A 21,411-nucleotide genomic window follows, 5' to 3' on the forward strand; every position below is an offset into this window, starting at 1 on the left:
TTCATCCATTTAACCTACCATTGAGCCTAGCTACTCCTGATATTGGAGATTATTTAAACTTTCTCCACCACATCAGAAACACTTTGGTGCCAAGTACTTTCTCCCTGTTACTTAGATACCATAGTTATGTCCCCATGGTGTCCCTTCTGTGACGGAGAATTACTCTGTGCTTCACAGATAAACTTGACAATTTTTAAAGCTGTGCAATACTCATATTTCATTACAGTCTACAAAGGAACCAGAAAATAATCCAGCCAAGGGGGCTTTCCTCTAGCTGCATCCTCAGTGGGATAAAAATCCTCTCTCCGTTCAGCAGCTGACTTGGGAGCTGCTCAGTGCAGATTTGCCAGACCCCTGATGCCAGCATTAAACATAACCATTGCCATTTGAGCAGCATTTTACTTTTTCTGCTCCCAATCCCTAACAAACCAAAACATTCTACCCTACAGTGCTGTTTCCCAGTCCCACCCAACCTCACCAAGCACATCTCTACAGACCATGAGAAATAATTCATAAGGAACTTACAGTTATATACAACAAAAAAAGTTAGAAGAGGCTGGCAAGGGCTAGCTGTACACAGACAGAATGCCAAAGAGGCCATATGGTCACCTCATTCCATCACAAAATCCATTTTTCTCCCAAGGGAACCATGAAAACATCCAAAACAGGAGCTGTACAGCCTTGTAAAATCCCAGCTAATGGAAAGCACCTGCTTTACACTGAGCACACACTAGGAACTTCTGAGCTTATGCTTGCTGCCCAATGCAAAAAATAAACCTAATTTACACAAGAATGTAGGTCAAATGGCTTTTATCTGTGTGTATCTACTTATTGCACACCTTTTTCTGATAAAACTTCTATCCCTTATCAGGGAAGCACAAAGGAGAGCTACTAAGAGAAAGAAGGCAGATGGTGACAAGACAGCAAAGGTCATAATGCAATTACTCAAAGCAGACAAAAAGAAGCTACCTGAAGCTTAGTACTGTATTTTTTCAGGCTTTTTTCCTAGCATTAACATGTGAAAATAGATTTCAACAAATCCTAGTAGCAAAGAATAAAAAAATCCAAATATATGCAAATATATAAATAGCATTTAAAAGGTGTTTTCTGTTGTGGGGTTCAGGTTTGTGGTTTCTGGTTTGGAGGGGATTTGGTTTTATTTTTTGCACCTGTCTGTTAGCCATCTCTGGTGACAACTCTTTCCAAGACAGCATGCTGCTATTCTGCTGATCCAGTGCCTGTCAGATTTCTTTCATCACAGCAGCAAAGTGTCGCTTCCCATCTAAATACAACATGGACTCTGAAATAAGGTGGAGAAAAGAGAACCACATTAGTACCCTAGTGTCAGTACTGCGCAACTTCATAATTGGTAAGATAAGAAGTAATCCACATGGTCATGAAAGCATAAAATAAACTTGGTTTGCCATGAAACCCTGTTACATTATTCAAATGCCATTAGTTCAGTTATTAGAATGACCAGTGTTCCAACAGAAAGTCATCTTTTCTACAGAGTTATGACAACAAAGCACTAATTGCATACTTGCCTCCGTATGTTTTGGGGACAACTCGTGGAACCTCATTTTCTGATATAAATGTAAAATGGAAGATATTGGTTGTGTGGTGATCCCTGGTGTCTGCATCATAAACCTCAGTGTGTACTCGAACCTGGATGTAGTTTTTTTCTGTGTAACAGACCTGCACAGTTAAGAAAAGATTTGTAGTTCCTACTTTATTACTGGCATTGACACACTGTAACAGACTTCATTACACTGTCTAACAATCGAAGTGCACACTCTCATAATGCACTGTTCATTATCAGTGATTAACAGCGACTACAGCAAAGATAAGTTTTTCTCTTTTAAAAAAGAAATTGACTCCTACCTGTCCAGAAAGCAGTAACAAGGATCCAACCTCAACTGGCCTCTGAAACATGATGTCATCAACAGATACAATAAAAGGTCTGGAACCCCTGAGCAAGAAAAAGAGAAATTTCTTCTCAAGACTAATGAGGGTGTTTGGAGAAATTTAAAAATATTTCCTCATCAGCTTTTGAATGAAGGCTTACTACAGCATATACCTTTCCTAAAGGCAGGCCACAGGAAGTGCTACAGAATTATGTTATCACCCACGACAAAAATAACTGGAGGCAAACTCTCACACCAATAAAAGCACACATTCTCTAAGGACATGGCAGGGGGGTTGGAACTTGATGATCTTAAGGTCCTTTCCAACCATAACTATTCTATGATTCTATAACATGTTATTGAATCATTATTCTATCTTATAACTTATACTTGCTAGGCAATCTTCGTGCCATCACTGCCAACAGTTTTCCAAGCACTGACATGAAGCACTTCTCTTTGCATCAGGCTAGACATACTCCCATTAAACTTATGAATAGACCTTTGCTGGCTGATGACCTCAGTCACACTTTCTAAGCACAAGAAGCTACTAGAAGAAGCTCAGAAACTATTTTGCTTTTGTACGGAATGAGAAGATATACTTATTTGGCAAAATGTCTATTTTATATGGTTAGAAAGAAAACGTATCTTCAAAAGTCAATCTCAATGGCTTGGTAAGATAAAAGAAAACAGAAAAAGGATGTATTTTCTAACTTGACATGTGATGCTTAACAAGAAGCAAGATGCAAAACTCTGTAAATACAAGAGACTCTCTAGATAAAGCAGTGCTGTGCACTAACAGTGCAAAATTCTACTAGACACCTACTTTTCTACTCAGATTGTCATTAGGCTGGTTAGTTTGGCTTCCCAATCTATGTGTATGTGCACAGTGCTCTGGATTATATAAATATTGAAGGTCTACAACTCACCCATAGCTGCAAGCAATTGCCCATCCAAGTTCAAACGCCTTTCTCATGAGAAAACCTCCAAAGATCCTATTGAAGATGTTTCGTTCCTATAGGTGGAAACAAAAAAAAAAAACCAAACTGCTATATTACTTACATTATTTCCAAAGCATCATGTTGAAGTCTTCACTTCAGTTCACAGTATTTAACAGAACTCCCAATACCTGAATATAGAAAAAGCACTACTGAAATACATATATAAAAGTCAAAATAGCTGAGGCAACTTTACTTAATAGAAGCTGACTCTGACATCATTTGACTCATTTGACAACATAAAACCTCAGAATTGTGCAGTAATCAGAAGCCCAACCTTAACACTTTGAGAAGGACTCTCTTTACATAAAATGAGTAGTCTGGTAAGAAAACAAGGTAATTAAAAATCTATTTTGCAGTGGTAACCAATATAGGTAACAGAAAAATGACAAAAGAAACTGAGATCTAAATACATTGCAAGGACTGCAGAACTGAAACAAAATAATGGATTGGTTAATCTTACAAGACAATTCATAAGTAATTGCTTCTGTAATTTATTTTTCAAAATACCTGAGGATGGCAAATCTGTAGCCCTTTTAGCTTTGTATCTTCCATCCACACTGAATTGGGTGGTAATTTACGACTCCGGAAACTTACTGTCCTTTGGAAGAGATAATAAATTTTATAGCCCACATTAGGAGAATTCAGCAAGTGAAAAATGCACAAATAGCAAATGCAGACACACACTGAGGAAAAGGAAAAAAAAGACCAATAAAACAATAAAAAAGGACCCCCCCAAAAAAGTATAAATTCCTTCACTAAAAGCTGTTCCAACTGACCTTGAAGCCTTATCTAAAGTGATACTTTGATTTTTACTGCAATAAGCCTATGCTCCTGATCTTTCAAAAACTTCTGTTAATGCTCAAGCTTATGTGAATGAACAAGCTCAAGAAACGTACATGAAAGATGAATCACAACCACAAAGCCTGTCAGAGAAAGTCTTACTGTTTTCTAAGTCATAACAGGACTTAAAAGCACACAATGAGCTAACAGTAATTAAACATCAAACATGTAGACAGTTTGAGGTTTTCAAATCCAGACAGAATGTGTACAAAATACATCTGCTAATTTTAGGGGAAAGCATGTTTCACTTTGGTAAACAGCTTTGAAAATAACAACTGTGTAATAAGTTAAAGAAATAACAAATTATCCACAAATACACCACTGCATTAATGCCCTTAGGCATTGTTCTATCACCACTGGCACTGGATGATTTCCCACAAAGCTCAAATATAAGAGAAGTACATCAACAACAGTCTCCCCCAAATACTGCTTTCATGTATTACATTTAAAACACACGGCAAGGTTACCTGATCAAAATATGGCCAATTCCTACCCTGACAGGTTTTTCTCTAGATATCAGGGCAGAAAACTCTCAGACTGCGCAAGTCACACAGCTGCAAAACCATTCCCTTCCCTTATTTGGTTAAGCATCACTAACACTTTTCCTCAAGATTATTCCCAACAACTGGCTCAGAAGCATTTTGTGCTTATAGTGTCACTTTTCATCATCTTGGCACAGCTAACACTAACAACAGAAGACTCTTTCAAGAGATGCACATTAAAATTTGTACCTGTGTTTCAAATAAACTGCCACAGAATTTAAATGGTGAAATGGGAAAACAAAATGCATGCTTTTATTCCAGACTACCCTCTTACAAGCACCCACTTAAAAGGCACATGACTTTTCCAAAAGACTTCAGTTCTACTCCACCCCTCCCCTTCTTGCCTTGTGTCCAACGTATTAAGGAATATGTCATGAATAATGTTTCTTTCTTCTGCAGTGGGCGCCATTTTCAGTAAGGAAGCGGTGCTGAAATCAATCCTCTTCAGTTTGTTCACTAAACATTTTTTAAAGAAACATATTACAGTTCAAAGAAAAAAAAACATTTGACTTGCTCTGAACATTTTAACACGGAATCAGCCGTCTCTTTCCTTTTCTCTTTTTCCCCCAGAAGCTAAAAGCTGTAACTCCACAGTCCCATAGATTCAAACAGAAATCTGGCTTTTAGAATTGACTGTATCAAAGAAAAATAAGGTAGAACTTCACTGTTTCCTCACCAATGTGATGAAGACCTTTTATACATAACTGCTACCCACCCATGGCTCCTACAGAAAACTTCAATATTCCCCTCAAAGTATAAAAAAACATATCAAAGAAGAAACCTTACAGAACAACCAACCTTCTTCAGGTTTTGCCAATGGTACAAGAATGCAAATTTATGACACACCTTACTACCATAGGCCACAAGGGTTGAAATTTTAGATCTTCTGTTCAGTTCATTCAGACTTTAATGTTTCTCTAATTCTCTGCTTTAATATTCCAGCTTGAAACAAAATAAGATGGAGATACACAGTCCTTCCCTGGTTCCCCCCCCTTTCTTTTTCTGAATTTCTTTCCAAAAAGAACAAGGAACTCGACAGGCAGGAAGCTGTGATGAACCCAGCAGGCCCACCATGGGGGCAATCAATCAGCCAGAGCATTAGGAAAGCCTGTGCTGCGCTCAGATCTGAAGTGGAAAGAGCATCCTAGAAACTGAGAACTCTACTTGGGGTGCAGAGCACATAAGGAGTGCCCTTCTGTGTCAGTTTAGCCAAAGAGTTACCAAGACTGGTGATAGCAGGCTTTTAACCTCTCTTACACTACTGACATATGAGACAGAACAAAACATAGTTTTGAACAAATTAGGAGCATTTCTAAGTAGCAACATTTCTGAAGTTTATTTCCTTCTAGCTATTAAGTTGAACCTGAGGCACATGTGCATACTACCAGAAAATCTGACATACATTCCCCTTGATTGAAGATTTTTTCTTCCTCAGGGCTCTCAGGAACTAGTGGATTAACAAATGCTGGCCTATGGACAAGAATTTTTGGTTTAGTTACAAACTTTACAATAATATTTCCTCTAAAAACATTATAACAGTCTTCTATTTTTGCTTATATACACAGTACAAGATGAAAAGAGATACCTGCGGTTATATCACAGAAATAGATTATTTCATATTGTGCAGCTGCCAGCAGAATACCAAATTAGCTTTAACTCTCAAGAGGCAGTTAAATGATCCAACCACTGTACAGCATAATTAAGAAAGGGTGATGCATCGACGTTTCTTAAAGAGCTAAATCTGTACACATGGATTAAAATGAAGATTTTTCAAGCTGTTTAAAAATTCAGCAAATGAAGATGTGATGACCCAGGATAGTCCAAAACGAATACATGAAACTTGAATGGTACCACTCCTCATGGAGCAGAAAGCACACAGTGCTGTAGCTAGCAAGTGTTTTTACAATCTACATGTTCCCGTGGCAGTCTTATCAACAGCTGAAAGCTGTTTACCACATATACCACTTATCAAAGAAGATATGAGGCTGCCTTGAGCACAAATTTGTGTGTTTATTTTTCTGCACAACTAAGTTTATTCTGACCTAATTACATAACATTATTTATTGTCACAAGGAAAGGCAAACACTTACTTTCAAGAGCCATTCTTCCCCATAATTTCTAATTATTATTTTTCTATTTCAACATTAATACAAATGCTCAGAACAATATATATATATACATACACACAAACAAATATCTGCTGAACAATTCAACTCTGCCCCAAGCCTTTACTTGAGATGGTGACAGAGGCATGCAGAGAGGATGTTTTAGCTTAGAACAAACTCCTCTTTCCTGGTTTGCTAAACCTCTGGATTTCAGAGACACACCAGCTCCTTCTCCATGATAGAGCTCATGCACTCTCTCCACAGCTCAGGACACATCTACAGCAGCTGTCCTGTTCAAGACCCAAGCTGCACAGATGAGCGTTTGCTATAGCCCAAGAGCCACACATCCATGCTTTTATGGCACTATAACTAACCTAACATACCCTGTGCCTCTCTGAAAGGTTTTTACTTCACGTAGAATAAATATCTTCCTTATATGGACAGAATGCTTCCAAAACGTAGCTGGCTTGAGAACAGCAACTAAAGTTTGTATCTATTTGCACAAGTTCATATAGGCTTGTCCTAGGTCAATCTGCTAGTGTCTAATTACATCAGATTTGATGTAACTCTTTTGCAAAATAAGTCCTTAAAATGAGAAGCATAATTATATATAGATATTTTAATGTACAGTATGTTAATAGGGTCTAAGAAAATATTACAAATCTGAATGAAACCAACCTAATAAGTACTTCTAACATTATCAGGACTAAATAACTATGTCAAGCTAACTCCCCCTCATTAAACATATCCTTTTTCATTAAATACAGGCAATTATTAAAACTAGTTAGAAAATCATTTATCACTTTTACAGGCTACACAAGAAAGAGGTAAGAAATGCAACCGATTTTTCTGGTGCTAGAGACAAACAAAAACTAAAATTAAGCAGCCCATTAGTTTAATGACTGAGGAGTTACAGAATGAGTAAAACCAAAAAATGGCTTATGGGTTGTTTGGTTTTTTTTTTTTTATGTTCTGTGAATATTTATTAGTTCCATGTCACTTAGATAAGTAAGTTTTAGACTGAATTATTCTGATGAAACCTATCGTATCTATTAGGGAATTAATGGCATTATTCACTCAGACTATTTAACCACCAAAACTCAATCTTTTCCAGTTTTATGGCAAGACGGCAATTAATTCTAACAACTCTTAGAATGCAGGTGGGTTTCTAACAGACTCATTCATTTCTGTGTTTATCTGGCCAGTCATTCAAATGCAGAAAAAAAAAAACCTAAGAAAAGGGTCCAATCCCAAGATTAACAGCAATTCCTGGTATCACCTGTTAAATCAGTGCTCCAAAACTTGTCACAGGAAAGTAACACTTACCAGCAGAAAACATCAACTATGTGATTGGTCACCTATGCTACATGCCTTATATGTGGCTACATGCCACACACATAGCAAGCTGCCATGTTTGCTATTTTCACCACAGTAGGAATCTGAAAACTGTTTTCCTCTCCTACAACTTACCCTTTATTCTCTGGATCCCGGGCCACCATGACAAAGGTTGCATCTAACACAGGGCTGTAATCACCATCATGTAGCTAAGAGAGACAGGAAACAATTATATTCTAAAAATACAATTATAAATGTGCTTAGCAAACTATTCAGTTGACATCAACTATGCCATCACACTGTTAATGCTGTTTACTTTCCCATTCTGTCATCCCACCCAAGATCTCTCACAACAGGTCAGAAAGAAATAAATAATGCAAATTAAAACTCTAGTTTCAGGAATACTTCAATGTAAATATTACACTGGGAATACTTATTAACTACTACTTTCAGCTGGGTGGGGAGGAAATCAATGCAGGCATTGTAAAAGGACCCTTTATTCTGAGAAACACCAGAACATTTTCTGTCAATAACAAATTGCCACTAATGCCAGCACTGTGAGGAGTTCAGACAATAAAGGTAAAATGTTACTGCCCATATCAAAGGCTCCACTTAGGGAGACCAACTGAATAAAAAATAATTACCTGTTTCTCTGAATTATAGCCACTAACATAATTTAAGTGGTCATAGCATATCTTTGCTGCCCTAAATAATTAAATAACGGAATTAACATCTCAGTTAACTAATCAATTGACAGTAAGCATTCAATAGAAATTTTTTAATTTAATTATGAATATTCCTCTTGCTTCCTGCACAGTGTAGTCTTGTTACACCTTCATTTATTTTCTATGCTTTAGTATTTAATAACTTACTACAAAAGTTGTGCTACACAGCAGATAAGATGGACACAAGAGATACAATTTAATACTGAAACTGAATACCAAATAAAAAAATAAAGTTTGCCAAAAGCAGGGGGAAAATCAGTTAAGAACATGCAGAGCACAGTCACATTTTTTTTTTCCTGTAGGAGTACTGTGTCGCAGTTTAATTACAAAACACTGGTTAAGAAAAATGCATCTTGAAAGAAAAGTAAGCAACAGAGTAATTTGCTGCATCTACACTACTTGAAGTTATCTTATTCTTGAAACACCAGGACTGCCTCAAGCCCTTTAAAGACAGTTATTCTAGAAAATGTAATTCATATTGCTAATATCATCCAGAACTCCTCCGAAGCGTTTCATCCCTGTGATGAGATGGAGAGAAGTCACAGGAACTAACCTGCAGCATGTGCATCTTCACTTCCATTGAGGTCTTCCCAACCCAAGAAACATTGCCTGTGAATCTGATGTCACAATCTGGATATATAATCCTCTTGCACAAATCTACAACACAAACATTAGAGGCTGCTGGATCACTAACATGTAACATTAGAAAGACTGGATTTTCTAAGACCATTTGTGTTCTGCAAGTGGCAACACATACAAAGTCAACCCAGAAAAGACAGTTGTTGCAAGGGACCACACTGCCAGCCCGCAGTTTCTGCCTTGTCAGAACAGGAGAACAGGAGAAGGAACAGAAGCCAGAACAGAAGGAAGTACGCACACAAATGGCAGACCCACAGCAGTGTTCAGCAGAACATGCGACACAAGTGAGATCTAACTCCACCAGAACAAAAACTGTTCAATAATGAACCCAAGAAGCTCATGTCAAAATGAAACCAAACGCAAATGTTCATGAAATTTGTATTTGAAAGGAAGGGAAATGTGAAACATGAAATGCTCCCCCTTCAACAAAACAAGATGAAGTGAACTAAACAGGAGCGTGAAGAAGGTATCTTCAGTAACAACCCAGGGACAGCAGTAGCTGCTGAAAGAGGAAGACAAACAAATGAAAACATTCCTACTGACCAAATTGCCACTTACTGATTTTATCCACCAGAGCTGTAACTATTGATAAAGGAGACTTTGGCTGCATTTCCTGCTTGGTGTGAGTGTAGCAAATAAGAACTGTGGAGAGACCAAAAATGAGTCAGCTCTTTAACAAAAAACTTCAGTGGAGCAGATCAAAGCCATCTTTGTGAAGCATGAGAAGTACGTGCAAAACACAAACTAAAGTATGTTTCAGAGCGCACATGACTTCCACATTTTGTGTAACTCACAAGATTGCTATAAAGAAAAACGATTCAGTAGCTGTCTCAGTTATACGCATATTTACTGGCTACAAATAGAAATGTAATTGACCACTTTAACTCATCGCTCCACATGCAATCCCACATAATCTCTTCCCTCTACCCCTGCAGCCCACAGTCTCAGATCCTTCCTACCTTTTATTTTGATTTTATGCAGGTTATCCAAGGATACATGCTGTCTGAAGACTTACTTTCAACTACAGATTCCTTTAAAGAGGTGCAGATTAGATAAAACTGTGCCTTACAGGTATGAAAGCATAGTCAGACATATTTATCACACTGTAATTACTACTAGCTGAACCACTATTTAAATTAATTAGCTCTGCTCATAAGAGCATATCCAAGTAAAAAGACTTCTTGGAGTAATACAAGGCTGCAAAATGGTTTGGTTTTTTTCCTAGTACTCGTGACCATTAAAACAATATAACCCCAGCAGAACTGACTGAAGCCCAGTATGACTACAAACAAGGCAGACATTCTGTGCTCCAACACAAAAAAAACTCAGAACTTCACAGGTTTCCAGAAGAAATAAGACACAGAATGAAAACCAGGCTCATCTCATCTACCAATAGAAGGTAGTACAAATTGTTTCAAGTTTCCTTCTCTAATTCAAGACAGGTACTGAAGCCAGCATCTTCCCTGTCCCAGAAAGAAATACCAATCATCTAGTTGTTTTGTCTATCCTCAATAGGTATGTGACACATTAACTTGTTTCCCTGCCTTCCTCAGTTTTGTCCACCTGACTCACAGTCTTTCATTGCTGCCCCCGCCCCAAAAAAAAAAAAAAAAAAAAAAAAAATCCCTGTTCCATTCAGAAATTCCTCTTAATAAGCACTTATTCTTTGTCAAAAAACCTCAATCAAAATGCTCCCAACCAGCTAGAGAACTCCAATGAAGAAAGAAGTCACCTGGTGACATTTTAAGAGAAAAGTATCTCCAAGTTACATTAACAACCTGCCACTTGTTTTAGCTTAAAACAAAAGTCAAAGAACTTGAACTTTTAAAGCCCATGAATAAATGGAGGGGAAAAAAACAAACAAAAAAAAACCCAACCCTAACTCATGAAACAACTGAGTAACTTTTACCCGTAATATCAATTTGAAGACAGAATCCAAGAACCTATAGACTGTTTTCCATTTTTCCTCAATGGATACAGTCTGTTCTTTCCACATTATAATAATCTTCTCCCCAAAGGGAAGACTGAAATAGTTGCACCTCACCATCTGTTAGGTTTTGTGTTGGTTTTGTTGGTTTGAGTTTCCTTTTTTTAAGAGCAAAATTTGGTTTAATTTGAAATAGCGCACTTTGCAAATTTTCTGATTTAACACTCAATGCATATTCATAATCTAGGATCATTTCTTAGTAAATTATTCCTGAGCTGCTCCTTTACAGAACTGGCAGAGGCAAGACTGTGAAGCTGAGCAATTTTGCTACTGTCCTTTGTCATCCTTCCTTCTCCTTCAGCATCAGTATCTTTCAGGTTTTTTCCTTCTCTTTTGAGAAAAAACACTGATGTGATTCCCTCCCTGAGGTCATACTATACCAAACAGTAGTGAACAAACTCACTTTCTCTGCATTACTTCTGCATTCTTTACAAGGGCGTAGATACGTACCTCCTAAACTGTCAAGATCTTCAAGTATCCTTCCAAACCTGCAAGATACAGGTTTTGACAATTAAATACCTACATACATAGTAAATAAAAATTAACACTATGCTGGTTCCCTTGTTACCTTACACTGTTGTGTACATTCAGGTACTTTTCTCTTATTTCAGGTTGACTTCCTAGAGGTAGAATAACTTCCAAGTAGCTATCCTTCATCCTCCTAGGAGGGAGATCCTCCTGCTGTTTTGCCAGTAAAGTATGAAGAGCTTTTCTTTCTTGCATTGCTTGCACATGATCCCTTGTAAGGGAAAAAAAAAAAAAAAAAAAATGGAGCATGACAACAGAACTGCAACCACAGCTAAAAGATGTCACATTGAAGATTATCAAAATGAAAACAAAACAGTAGTAAAAATAGCAAGACACAGTGAGTGTGCCGTGAAAAGAATGTGAAATACTCCTAATGAGATAGGCTAAGCAGGACTACTGCAGAAAACTTTTAAGTATTTTTGTGCACAAGTGGCAAGCACATACTTTGTGCTAAAGAGATGAACAAAAATTTTCTAATTCCGAATGCTACCAAAATGGTTCCCCTTGAAAAGAACAAATCAGGCATAAACCTATGAGGTTTTGTGTACATTCATGTCTTCCATAGCTACCATATCACAACTCTTCCTACAGCCACAATTTTTGAAGGACTGCCAATTTATAATCTTTCCCAAAAAGTAAAGCATGTATAGTGTTGGTTAGCACTAACAACAAAAGGAACTAATCTGATAAGACTTGCTATCATCCACAGGTGAGCTCTCCCTTTACAGCATCAGTTCATACAGCATACACTTGATCGGCAAGCTAAAGGAAAGGGGAAATTAATCTATTTCCCCTCTCTATTCCTACCCATAGTCACCTTACAACCACATAGGAAGGTTATAGAAATAAATAATAAAGGAAAAGGAGCACTATCCCTTCAGAGCTGCTTTTCCAGCACCAAGTCAGAGGGGTTGTAACTCCCACAAGGGAGTAAAGGACAACTTGCTGTCACTTCTTTACAATCTACCCAGTTGGTTCCTTGCACAGGCATCTTACAATTACCCTGCCCAACATTTTCTCTTACCTGTTCCTCCAAATGTTTCTCCCTTTAAAAGTGCAACCTGACTAAAAAAAAGCAAGTATTTCGTACAATTCCTAGAATCAACAACAAAGCATTAAGTGTCTTAAGGGTTAAACATGCAACAGTTCCAGTATAAAGCCAAAAGGTATGGAAAACTATGAATTCATTTCACAGAGCAAGAGAAGGCATAAAACACTATGTAACCAAACTTGATTTTAAACTTGTGGAAATGTGCTATTCATTCAGTTGTGCATGCTGCATTGCTGAGACCTGAGTGCCATTGTGTTTTACAAAACCAATTTAAAAAATAGAAAAATAAAGAAAACAACAAAAAGAACCTTTTCACCAAAAATTAAATATGTCTTCAACTTTGACTTTGGATAAATTCTGGGCATTAGCCACTTAAGATTAAGACTTTTCTGCTTTGAGCCTTATTTTTGGAAGAGAAGTATAAAGCCGTCATCCTGCAACATATTTATATTCCCTCTTTCCTGTTTAAGAATTTGGGAGGAAATACGAATAATCCATGATCAAAGAGGGTAAAAGTCCAGCAGAAATTTGTTTGTTTTAAACATGAAACATGGTTTACCACATCTAAACAACAAAAGTACTACAGAGTTCAGAGAAAATAGAAAGATAACAACCTCCTCCAGGGGGTTAATGTTTGAAGGTGTGCCACTGCATAGAAACAGAATATACTAGATGACTAAGAAAAGATGCAATGTCCAAGATGATGCACCTTTATGCTTTTTAAAATATTTGTTTCCAAGGTCTTTCAGTGAAAGGTTTCAGAGAAATTATATCAGAAAGTAAATCTTAATCAGACAGTAAACCAGAAATTTGTCTACAAGCATATAGAGACCAAACAATAAAAATTTAACTATGTTTTGTTTTCACCAGTCCCATCCTGGCTCCTCTGAGGTCAGCACCAGAACTCTTCTTGACTTCAGCTTCAGAATGTGCTCTTCAATATACAGAAGTATTGGTCTCAAGGCAATAACATTTTTCAACAGATAAATACTGTTACACACTGCAGCACCAGTCATATAGTAACAATAGTTCATCTAAATATTAACTAATGCCTGCCCTAAACATTCTGAGAAATTATGCTATTTATTTCTGAAATGGACACAACTGTATCTAGACTGTAATTAGCAATGAGCAGATTAATAATTTTAATTACAATTTAAGTTCAAAACCAGAATAAATACATACCCAAAATATTTCTTTCTGATACAAAATGTTACCAGCCGTTACAAGAGAAATCATAAACCAAAGTTTCCTTTTAGCAAAAATAACAGCCAAAAGCATTCCTCCAACATGTATCTCTCCTCTCTCCCAGTAGACCAGTTGCATGCACATCAGTCCTTCCCTGCCTCACATTTAGGGACCCCTACCTATCAAGCTGTTCTTAGTTTGTCCTCTTTAATCATTCTTCGGCCTGACTTAACTAAAGCAGTGGCTGTTCAGTCTCCACACATATCAACTCTTTGTCACTTCATTTTAAAAGTATGATCTCAAAGGCAACATGATCCATGTCCTTCAGACCTCCCATATTAACCCTGTCATTCCCAAGCACTCCCAGCCATGGGCTCCCCAGCTTTACTTCTTCATAGTAGTTACATACAGTACTCCACAAACCATTTCTGCTGTAATTTATACACCACAAGAGACAGACCTATCTAAGAAAAGCACTGCTGTAGTGATCCTGGCTTCAATCTACTCTCCTCCCAGGGCTGGAGCCGTAGGGAAAAAGAAATGGATAGAAGATCAGATTTTTCCAGAGCCTCTAAAGTCTTGATCCTCAGGTGGTATTTCCATATAGCAGGGCTCCTTCCCACCCATTGTGGGCTGCAGGAATGGTTCTTTTAAGTGCCCTTTTCAGCTGACTTAATGAAAATTTCAAGCCCTATTATGCTTAGGTAGCAGTCTTAGTAAGCAAAAACCAGCTTTTCAGATTCAAACCTTTTCTTTAGTGTGACTATAATCCTGTCTAGATAAACCTAGTCAGAAGGCCTAGACACATCAAACACTCCACTCAGGAAAGCATCTCTTCATTTCCCTATCAGTGTACAAAGTGTGAAAGAAGAACTCAGCAAACGCAGCCATAAGAAAATTAACAATAAATACAAAGAATACGGCAACAACCAAACTACAATACATAATTCCCTTAGGCTATACTGATTTTAAGAACTGATAACAGTGGAGGATTACAGTCAACTCTGGCTTATTCAACATGATGGAGGGGAAGGAAAGTAACCTGAATAAAGCCAAATCATCAATTATTTAAATTATATGTAAATTAATATTAAAGTACAGCAGAGAAAAGAAATGCCCAAGATGCTCCTGACTAAGGAGACCCCAATCCCAAGCTGACAATTTTCCAAAGTGACATAAGTGCTGCCAGTCCATTAACGATGCAGCCTGCTTCACACTGAGCCAGCTCAGCTGCCTCTGAATCCAGTGCAGTATAAATCCACCACCATGTTGGTAAGACACCAACAAATAACTCAAGAGCAACCAACAGCAGTGTAACATTTCCAGCCAGACTCCAGAGCTCTTACACCTTCATTGGATTCAAAGCTGATGGGAGAATCTTTTAAGCATCAAGGTCACTTATTTTGTTCCTTTGGTGGTACAGACCTTGTGATCCTCAAAGCGACAATTCAGAAACCTTGCTTGCATTACTTTTTAGCTGCATCTCCTTTCTTCCCCAGTCAGCAAGCTAACATGTTAACTTCCACTACCACAGCCCTGAGCTCTACCTGGGTTTCACAAATAAAGTAAAATACATTTAATGCACACTGTACCTCCAGTTGGTAGATGCTCCCACTATTTCCCTCAATCTGCTTCGCACTGAAAAAAAAAAAAATAAATCAAAAGCAAATCAAGCTTAGCTCTGCAAGTGATGAACATGAGGTTGAGGCTGCCTGGTGCTAAGAGGCACCATCCTCATCCCAGAACAGGAAAATTAAGTAAATTCATGCAAATAGCATTCCAGAAACAAAAGTCTGGCCAAATTCTCTGCTGCTGTTAGTAGGCATGTCACAATAATGGATTGAGTAACATGATTCTGTAGCTTATTTTGTTTAGCCAACAAAGAGTATTTGCTAATGCAATCAAACACCTGCAGTGCTAATTAGCAGTTGAAAGACACAGCAGATCAGGATCAGGTTAAGGAATTTTGATGTGAAAATATTTCAGCCTAAACACAAACAAAACTGGAGATAACACAAATCAGAAAGCCATAAAAGAACATAAACAGGAACAGTGCAGCTGGGAGACTTCGACTGAGGAGAGTATTTTTTAAATAATCCCACTCATGAAGGCAGGTAATGGCATCAGACTGGCTCTTGCCAGCAGGGTTTCACAGACTAAATCTTTATCAGTCTCAAAGAACACGTTGTTAAGACACTGAAGACAGGTCTATAAAATTAATTCCGGCAGTATTTGCACTTAGAGTTGATGCCAGTTCTGCACAAGTATTTCATAAACTTCAAGAATAATCTGCATATGCAGTTTCTCTACTCTTTCCTTGGATGAGGTTATTAAGTGTGCTAACATCCCATCAACTCTATCTAACTGCTTCATCACGATTAGGCAGGTAAATGTACGCTATTTGGAAACACCTGAAAACAAGCAGCAATAATTCCCAAGCTCAGAACAGAAGCTGAGAATGTATAGTTGGGAATCCTTGCTTATTTACAAAGACTTTTATACAAAGGGGTTAAAATATTGGGACAAAATAGGGACACATCTAGAAGGGCTACCAAAAAAAAAAAAAAAACCAACAAATTTCAATGAAACAGAAAGAGGGCTGCTGCATTACAAGCTAGTCCTTTATACTTGCAGGTTATTAGGTACCACCAGGTTTGGCACTTTTCAAGCTAAATGCCTAGTCAGTGTATTCGCAGTGATCAGCAAGCTATCCTGTGAACCCTGGAACAAGCAGAGTTTGATTTCATCAGTATTTAAATCACATACCCCTCTCAGCCAGACCAGCTCTGCCGTGTCCCCACTCCTCCACACAGTCACTTTTCTGCTGCTTTCCAATCCCAAATCCCCCACACCACCACCACTGCAACACCCCTTACCTCCCTTTTGCCGCTTCCCCTGCAACACCTTCAGCTCCCGTTCCTGCACTCCCAGCCTAATTCTATTTTGCCTGCCCCCTAGACAAGCACTAGCATGAGCTATGGTTAGCCCAGAGATATGCAAGGGGCTGAATACCAGCCAGTCAGCAGAGAGATCCCAGTAGCTCACCAGCTGCCAGCAAACACCACAGTCCATGGCTGACCCAAACACTAGCTCTGGCACCCTAATGAACCTCTGATTCAAAGACAGTTTTCACAAAGATTGTGGAAACACATTTCTCTTCAAGATTTGTTTCTCATCTATTTTGGCTGACATCAAGAAACAACAGGTTCTGGAACAAGAGGGTGACAAGGAGATAGACAAAGACAAAACAGATTGCTTAGACCTCATTTCTTTAGGAAATTTGGCTAAAAAAAGTATTTTGAAATTAGAAGAGTTCCACTACAATTCTAAGGAAAACAAAAATTATGAAAGAAACTGATTTCAAATCTTAAGAGTTAATTTTATTTTATTTTTTTTAAGGGGGCAAGGTCAGATTCTTTTTTCTTAAGAAACAGACGGCTTGTTAACAGAGTAGGTACTACTTTTCTGTTACTCACACTCCACTTGTGAAGCTGCCATAGCATGCATTGGATCTACATAGTGTTAGTAGAAACACTTTTACAGCTTCTAGAACACAAAAATTCAATTTTCCGATAGTGCACAGACTGTGCTGGGATGGAGGGGGAATAAACAGCACCTTCTCTTTGTTTAAACCAAGTTCATCTTCCTTTTCAACTCTAAACAGTAGAAAACTCTGAAAAAAAACTCTGGTCCAAACCTGTAAACATGTATATACATTGTTAGTCCAATTTAATACTTCTGATTTCAATTTTAGGCATACAAGTGAACATTTGCCAGGCTGAGACCACATACTGTTTATTTAAACAATAAAAGGGATAAAGCATAAAAATGTTCCTAAAATGTTGTGAAGCTAAATTTAGTCCATTTTACAGGTTCATAAGTACATAGTTTCTCTCTTCCCTTCCCCTGGGGAAGACTACATTGCTCTTGCAACAGAAATTCAAGTAAGTTATTAAGCACAGACGTCCATAAACTCTTTCCCTTTTCTTATTTGGCAAATGTCTTAAAAGTGCAAAACAATTGCACCAAATGGGGCTTCTCTATTGTTGTGCATTTCACAGTATCTCCTAAACTACGATCAGTGGATCATTAATGCCAGAGCAGGAGGGCCTGAGTATATTTGCACTATGATGTGAAGAAGGACACAAGGGCAGCTGGACAAGATCACTGCATTCATCTCTGCCAGTGAGATTCATGTCCTCTTCTGCTGGTGTTACCCCAGGCTGTATTCAGGTTCAGGTAGACCACTGTCATGTATTTTACCACCACTATAGAGGTTGGTCCTAACTTACTGAAAGATGCAGATTCAAATGTCTAACCTGAAGCTAAGTACTTCAGGAGTTGCTGTATAAGAGATTTTGTATCCCACAAGCCTCTAAGAAACACGTTATCCAGCACACCACCAGAAACACAATGTGCTGAGAGAGATCTAGGACAACACTGACACAGAGCCATTCACTGAAGGCGAAGAGGCTTTAAGCAAGTCAATAGACAAGAGTAATAGCATTTCATTTTTCATTAATGCTCAAGTAATGAAAAACAGTAGCTGTTTAGTTTAGTGTTATAGCGAATATTTTAATATGTACAGATTACCACAACACACCATTATTCACATGAAGGGGTAAGTGTCCTGTGGAGTGGAAAACACAGGTTAGATTATCAATTAAAAGAAACAACGCAAACTACATCTAGTAAGGAGTTACCTGATCATTCTACCTGCTTGAGTTCCATTTAAGCATGTGTCCTGCAATTTCAGTAAGCAACTGTAGGCAACCTGTCTTTGCCTGATTTACACTCAGTATCTTCATGTTTTCAACTGAGTTCATCCTTTCCTTCAAAGCCAGTTTTGTGGTTACTTTGTTTACTGGCTCTGTGTAGTATCTGCTTGCAGTGTAATTCCAATCAGTTTTTCAAACTCAGTGTTACCATGTGCTATTGACAAACACTATTAACTTTGGAAAGAGTATCTGGAAGATTTTTCAAAACATGGGATGAGTTGTCTTTAAGAAAACTTCCAAAGTCCTGCTTCATGTAGCCTTTGGGAGAATCATGGAAGAAGTGGGGATATTCACAACTGAGACCCAAAGTTGTGAGGAAGCATATGAAAAGCTAGTAAATATTTGGTGTTTTGTGAAAACAAACTAGTTTACATATCAGTGAAAGTTTGTATAACATTATTTGTTATAATTTTAGAAGAGAATCTCAAATATTTACAGTTATACAGTCCACAAAATATTAGTATTCCTTGAAAACCAGAGGAAGGCCAGCATGGCTTCACAGCTTCACTGTTTCCACTCACCTTCTAGGTGGCATCATTACCACTTAGAGAGCAGGGTAATATTTGCAAGAATGCAATATTCTGTATCCATGCTTCTTTCCTTTCATTTTCCAAATTAGCATTTATTAACTAGCATGAAAAGAAATTCACTAACAATGAATAACCCTCATTTTCTCTTGTACTGGATAACCTGCGATTTCTATTTAGGCAACAAAATGGGCAAGAAGATCTCAGAGACAAGCAGAAATTCAAGTCATAGAATCATAGAATAGTTAGGGTTGGAAAGGACCTTAAGATCATCTAGTTCCAACCCCCCTGCCATGGGCAGGGACGCCTCACACTAAACCGTGTCACCCAAATCTCTGTTCAACCTGACCTTGAACACTGCCAGGGATGGAGCATTCTCAACTTCCTTGGGCAACGCATTCCAGTGCCTCACCACCCTCACAGTAAAGAACTTCTTCCTTATATAGAATCATAGAATCATTAGGGTTGAAAAGGACCTTAAGATCATCTAGTTCCAACCCCCCTGCCATGGGCAGGGACACCTTATGCTAAATCATATCACCCAAGGCCTCATCCAACCTGGTCTTGAACACTGCCAGGGATGGAGCATTCACAACCTCCCTGGGCAACCTATTCCAGTGCGTCACCACCCTAACAAGAGAGAATTTCCTTCTTATATCCAACCTAAACTTCCCCTGTTTAAGTTTTAACCCATTACCCCTTGTCCATGAAGGAATTATTTGCACCTGGCAACAGCCCTTTTCCTCCTCCCCTTTTCTCAGTACCTGGGATTAGAATGCAAGAAAACTTTTTTTAAAACTTCTGCAACAGGCACATTACGGCTTATTACTACAATTAGAGTGCCAAAACAATCCTTCAACACAGAGCTCCATTGACAAGAGCATTTTCACAAGGCAATGCTGCTGATCTGATTAAAAGATTTCTCTAAGTTTACAAAATTAGTGATATTAACACACTAAAAGTTCTGTAAAACATTATTCCCACTTTGTTCCTTCATCTGTTGGTCATTTTATATTCCTGGGTTCTAGCTATGAAAAAAAAAAAGGGTAGCAAAAAAGTGATACTATAAATTCAAAAAAGATCAAGGACAGGTTTAAAAGGCCATTAACTTTTTTTTCTGCTCCCCAGACTTTGCTAATTCAGGACTCATGACCCATGTTGCACTTAAACCCTTTGATTATGGCTTCATTTATGGTAATGAATGTCAGTTAGAAAATAGCAATATTCTTTACTCTGACATTTCATTTTATTCCTTCCGCGATAAGATTGGATGAGGATTTGAGCAACCTGGTCTAGTAGACGGTGTCCCTACCCATGGCAGGGAGGTTGGAACTGGATGATCTTTAAGGTCCCTTCCAACCCAAACCATTCTATGGTTCTACGATTCTCTCCAGTGGTCACAGTACCTTTCTGTACTACGTTTCCTTTCTGTGCAGAGCCAACTTGAGAAGCAGTTGTCCCTCCAGAAGAAGAATCACATGTTCTGCCAATACTAAAGAACCAGATGAGCCTCCATGTCTGTAACTTTAATGAGTGTGCATATTTGTTGCCATTAACCTCCAAACACACACAGAAATACTGCCACGTCTTCCAAAGTACAGTCAATTACCTTACCTTCATTCATGTCAGGAAGCTCTGGGGAGCCAGTGGTCCCAGAAGTGAGTGTCCGAGCCAGAAGAGAAGGAAGCTTCCTCATCATCCACAACCTACAGGCAGAACAGAAGAATTTACTGTCATTAAAACTAATGCCATGGAAGTAGTTTAGGATTTATTTTTGGAACAGTGCTGATTACTTTAGAAACCACACTCTTAATTTTTAATCCTGATTTTTAGAACCATACACAATCAGTACAACAGTTCCAAGCCAGCTGAAATTTCAACTGATACCTGTCCTCATCTGAAAATAGGAAGGAAGAATGATTCACTGGCAGTAACTGGTCTTTTCACTGACTCAGATGTCCTGGGACAAACAGCATCTTCTATCCTGTAGGCAGGTCCATGTGCATCTGGGAAATCATCCATGACCCTAACCATAAACCTGTCCTGCACTTGGCAGGTGTCCATAACAGTGGAAGGTGGAAAAGCCGAAGAAGGATATCACAAGGCCTACCACACAGTCACATTCAGCTAAGCCTGGTCTTCTCCTCCCTGGCTTACTACTGCTGCAACTCAGAACAAGCCTAATGTGCAGGATACAATCCTCTTAGCTGTTCAGCAAGAAGGGACAACCATGAGAACCCTTCAGAGAATGTAATCCACCCAAC

General features: G+C 38.3%; 1 protein-coding gene across 5 annotated transcripts in view; it reads right to left on the reverse strand.

The window, feature by feature from the left end:
• Window positions 1–970: 970 nt before the first annotated feature.
• Window positions 971–21,411, reverse strand: part of ACOT9 (acyl-CoA thioesterase 9) — a 21,449-nt gene continuing 1,008 nt past the window's right edge. Inside the window, exons 2-16 of one of the 5 annotated variants that reach the window (XM_062603677.1) lie at window positions 20,762–20,853; window positions 18,446–18,472; window positions 15,435–15,480; window positions 11,644–11,814; window positions 11,526–11,563; window positions 9,647–9,730; window positions 9,003–9,106; window positions 7,860–7,933; window positions 5,687–5,754; window positions 4,629–4,740; window positions 3,410–3,500; window positions 2,831–2,916; window positions 1,882–1,969; window positions 1,545–1,695; window positions 971–1,300 (exon numbers count right to left, since the gene is read on the reverse strand). In XM_062603677.1, the coding sequence (XP_062459661.1) occupies window positions 1,242–1,300; window positions 1,545–1,695; window positions 1,882–1,969; window positions 2,831–2,916; window positions 3,410–3,500; window positions 4,629–4,740; window positions 5,687–5,754; window positions 7,860–7,933; window positions 9,003–9,106; window positions 9,647–9,730; window positions 11,526–11,563; window positions 11,644–11,814; window positions 15,435–15,480; window positions 18,446–18,472; window positions 20,762–20,853 (1,291 nt within the window). In that variant the 3' untranslated portion in view covers window positions 971–1,241. Of the gene's footprint in view, window positions 1,301–1,544; window positions 1,696–1,881; window positions 1,970–2,830; window positions 2,917–3,409; window positions 3,501–4,628; window positions 4,741–5,686; window positions 5,755–7,859; window positions 7,934–9,002; window positions 9,107–9,646; window positions 9,731–11,525; window positions 11,564–11,643; window positions 11,815–14,302; window positions 14,325–15,434; window positions 15,481–16,887; window positions 17,051–18,445; window positions 18,473–20,761; window positions 20,854–21,411 lie in introns of those variants that run through there. The other 4 variants (XM_062603678.1, XM_062603679.1, XM_062603681.1 and 1 more) reach the window with 4 other exon arrangements.

This window comes from Pezoporus occidentalis, unplaced genomic scaffold (assembly GCF_034315485.1).
Source record: "Pezoporus occidentalis ecotype Australia unplaced genomic scaffold, CSIRO_AGI_Poc_V1 ctg81, whole genome shotgun sequence".
Lineage (NCBI taxonomy): Eukaryota > Metazoa > Chordata > Aves > Psittaciformes > Psittacidae > Pezoporus > Pezoporus occidentalis.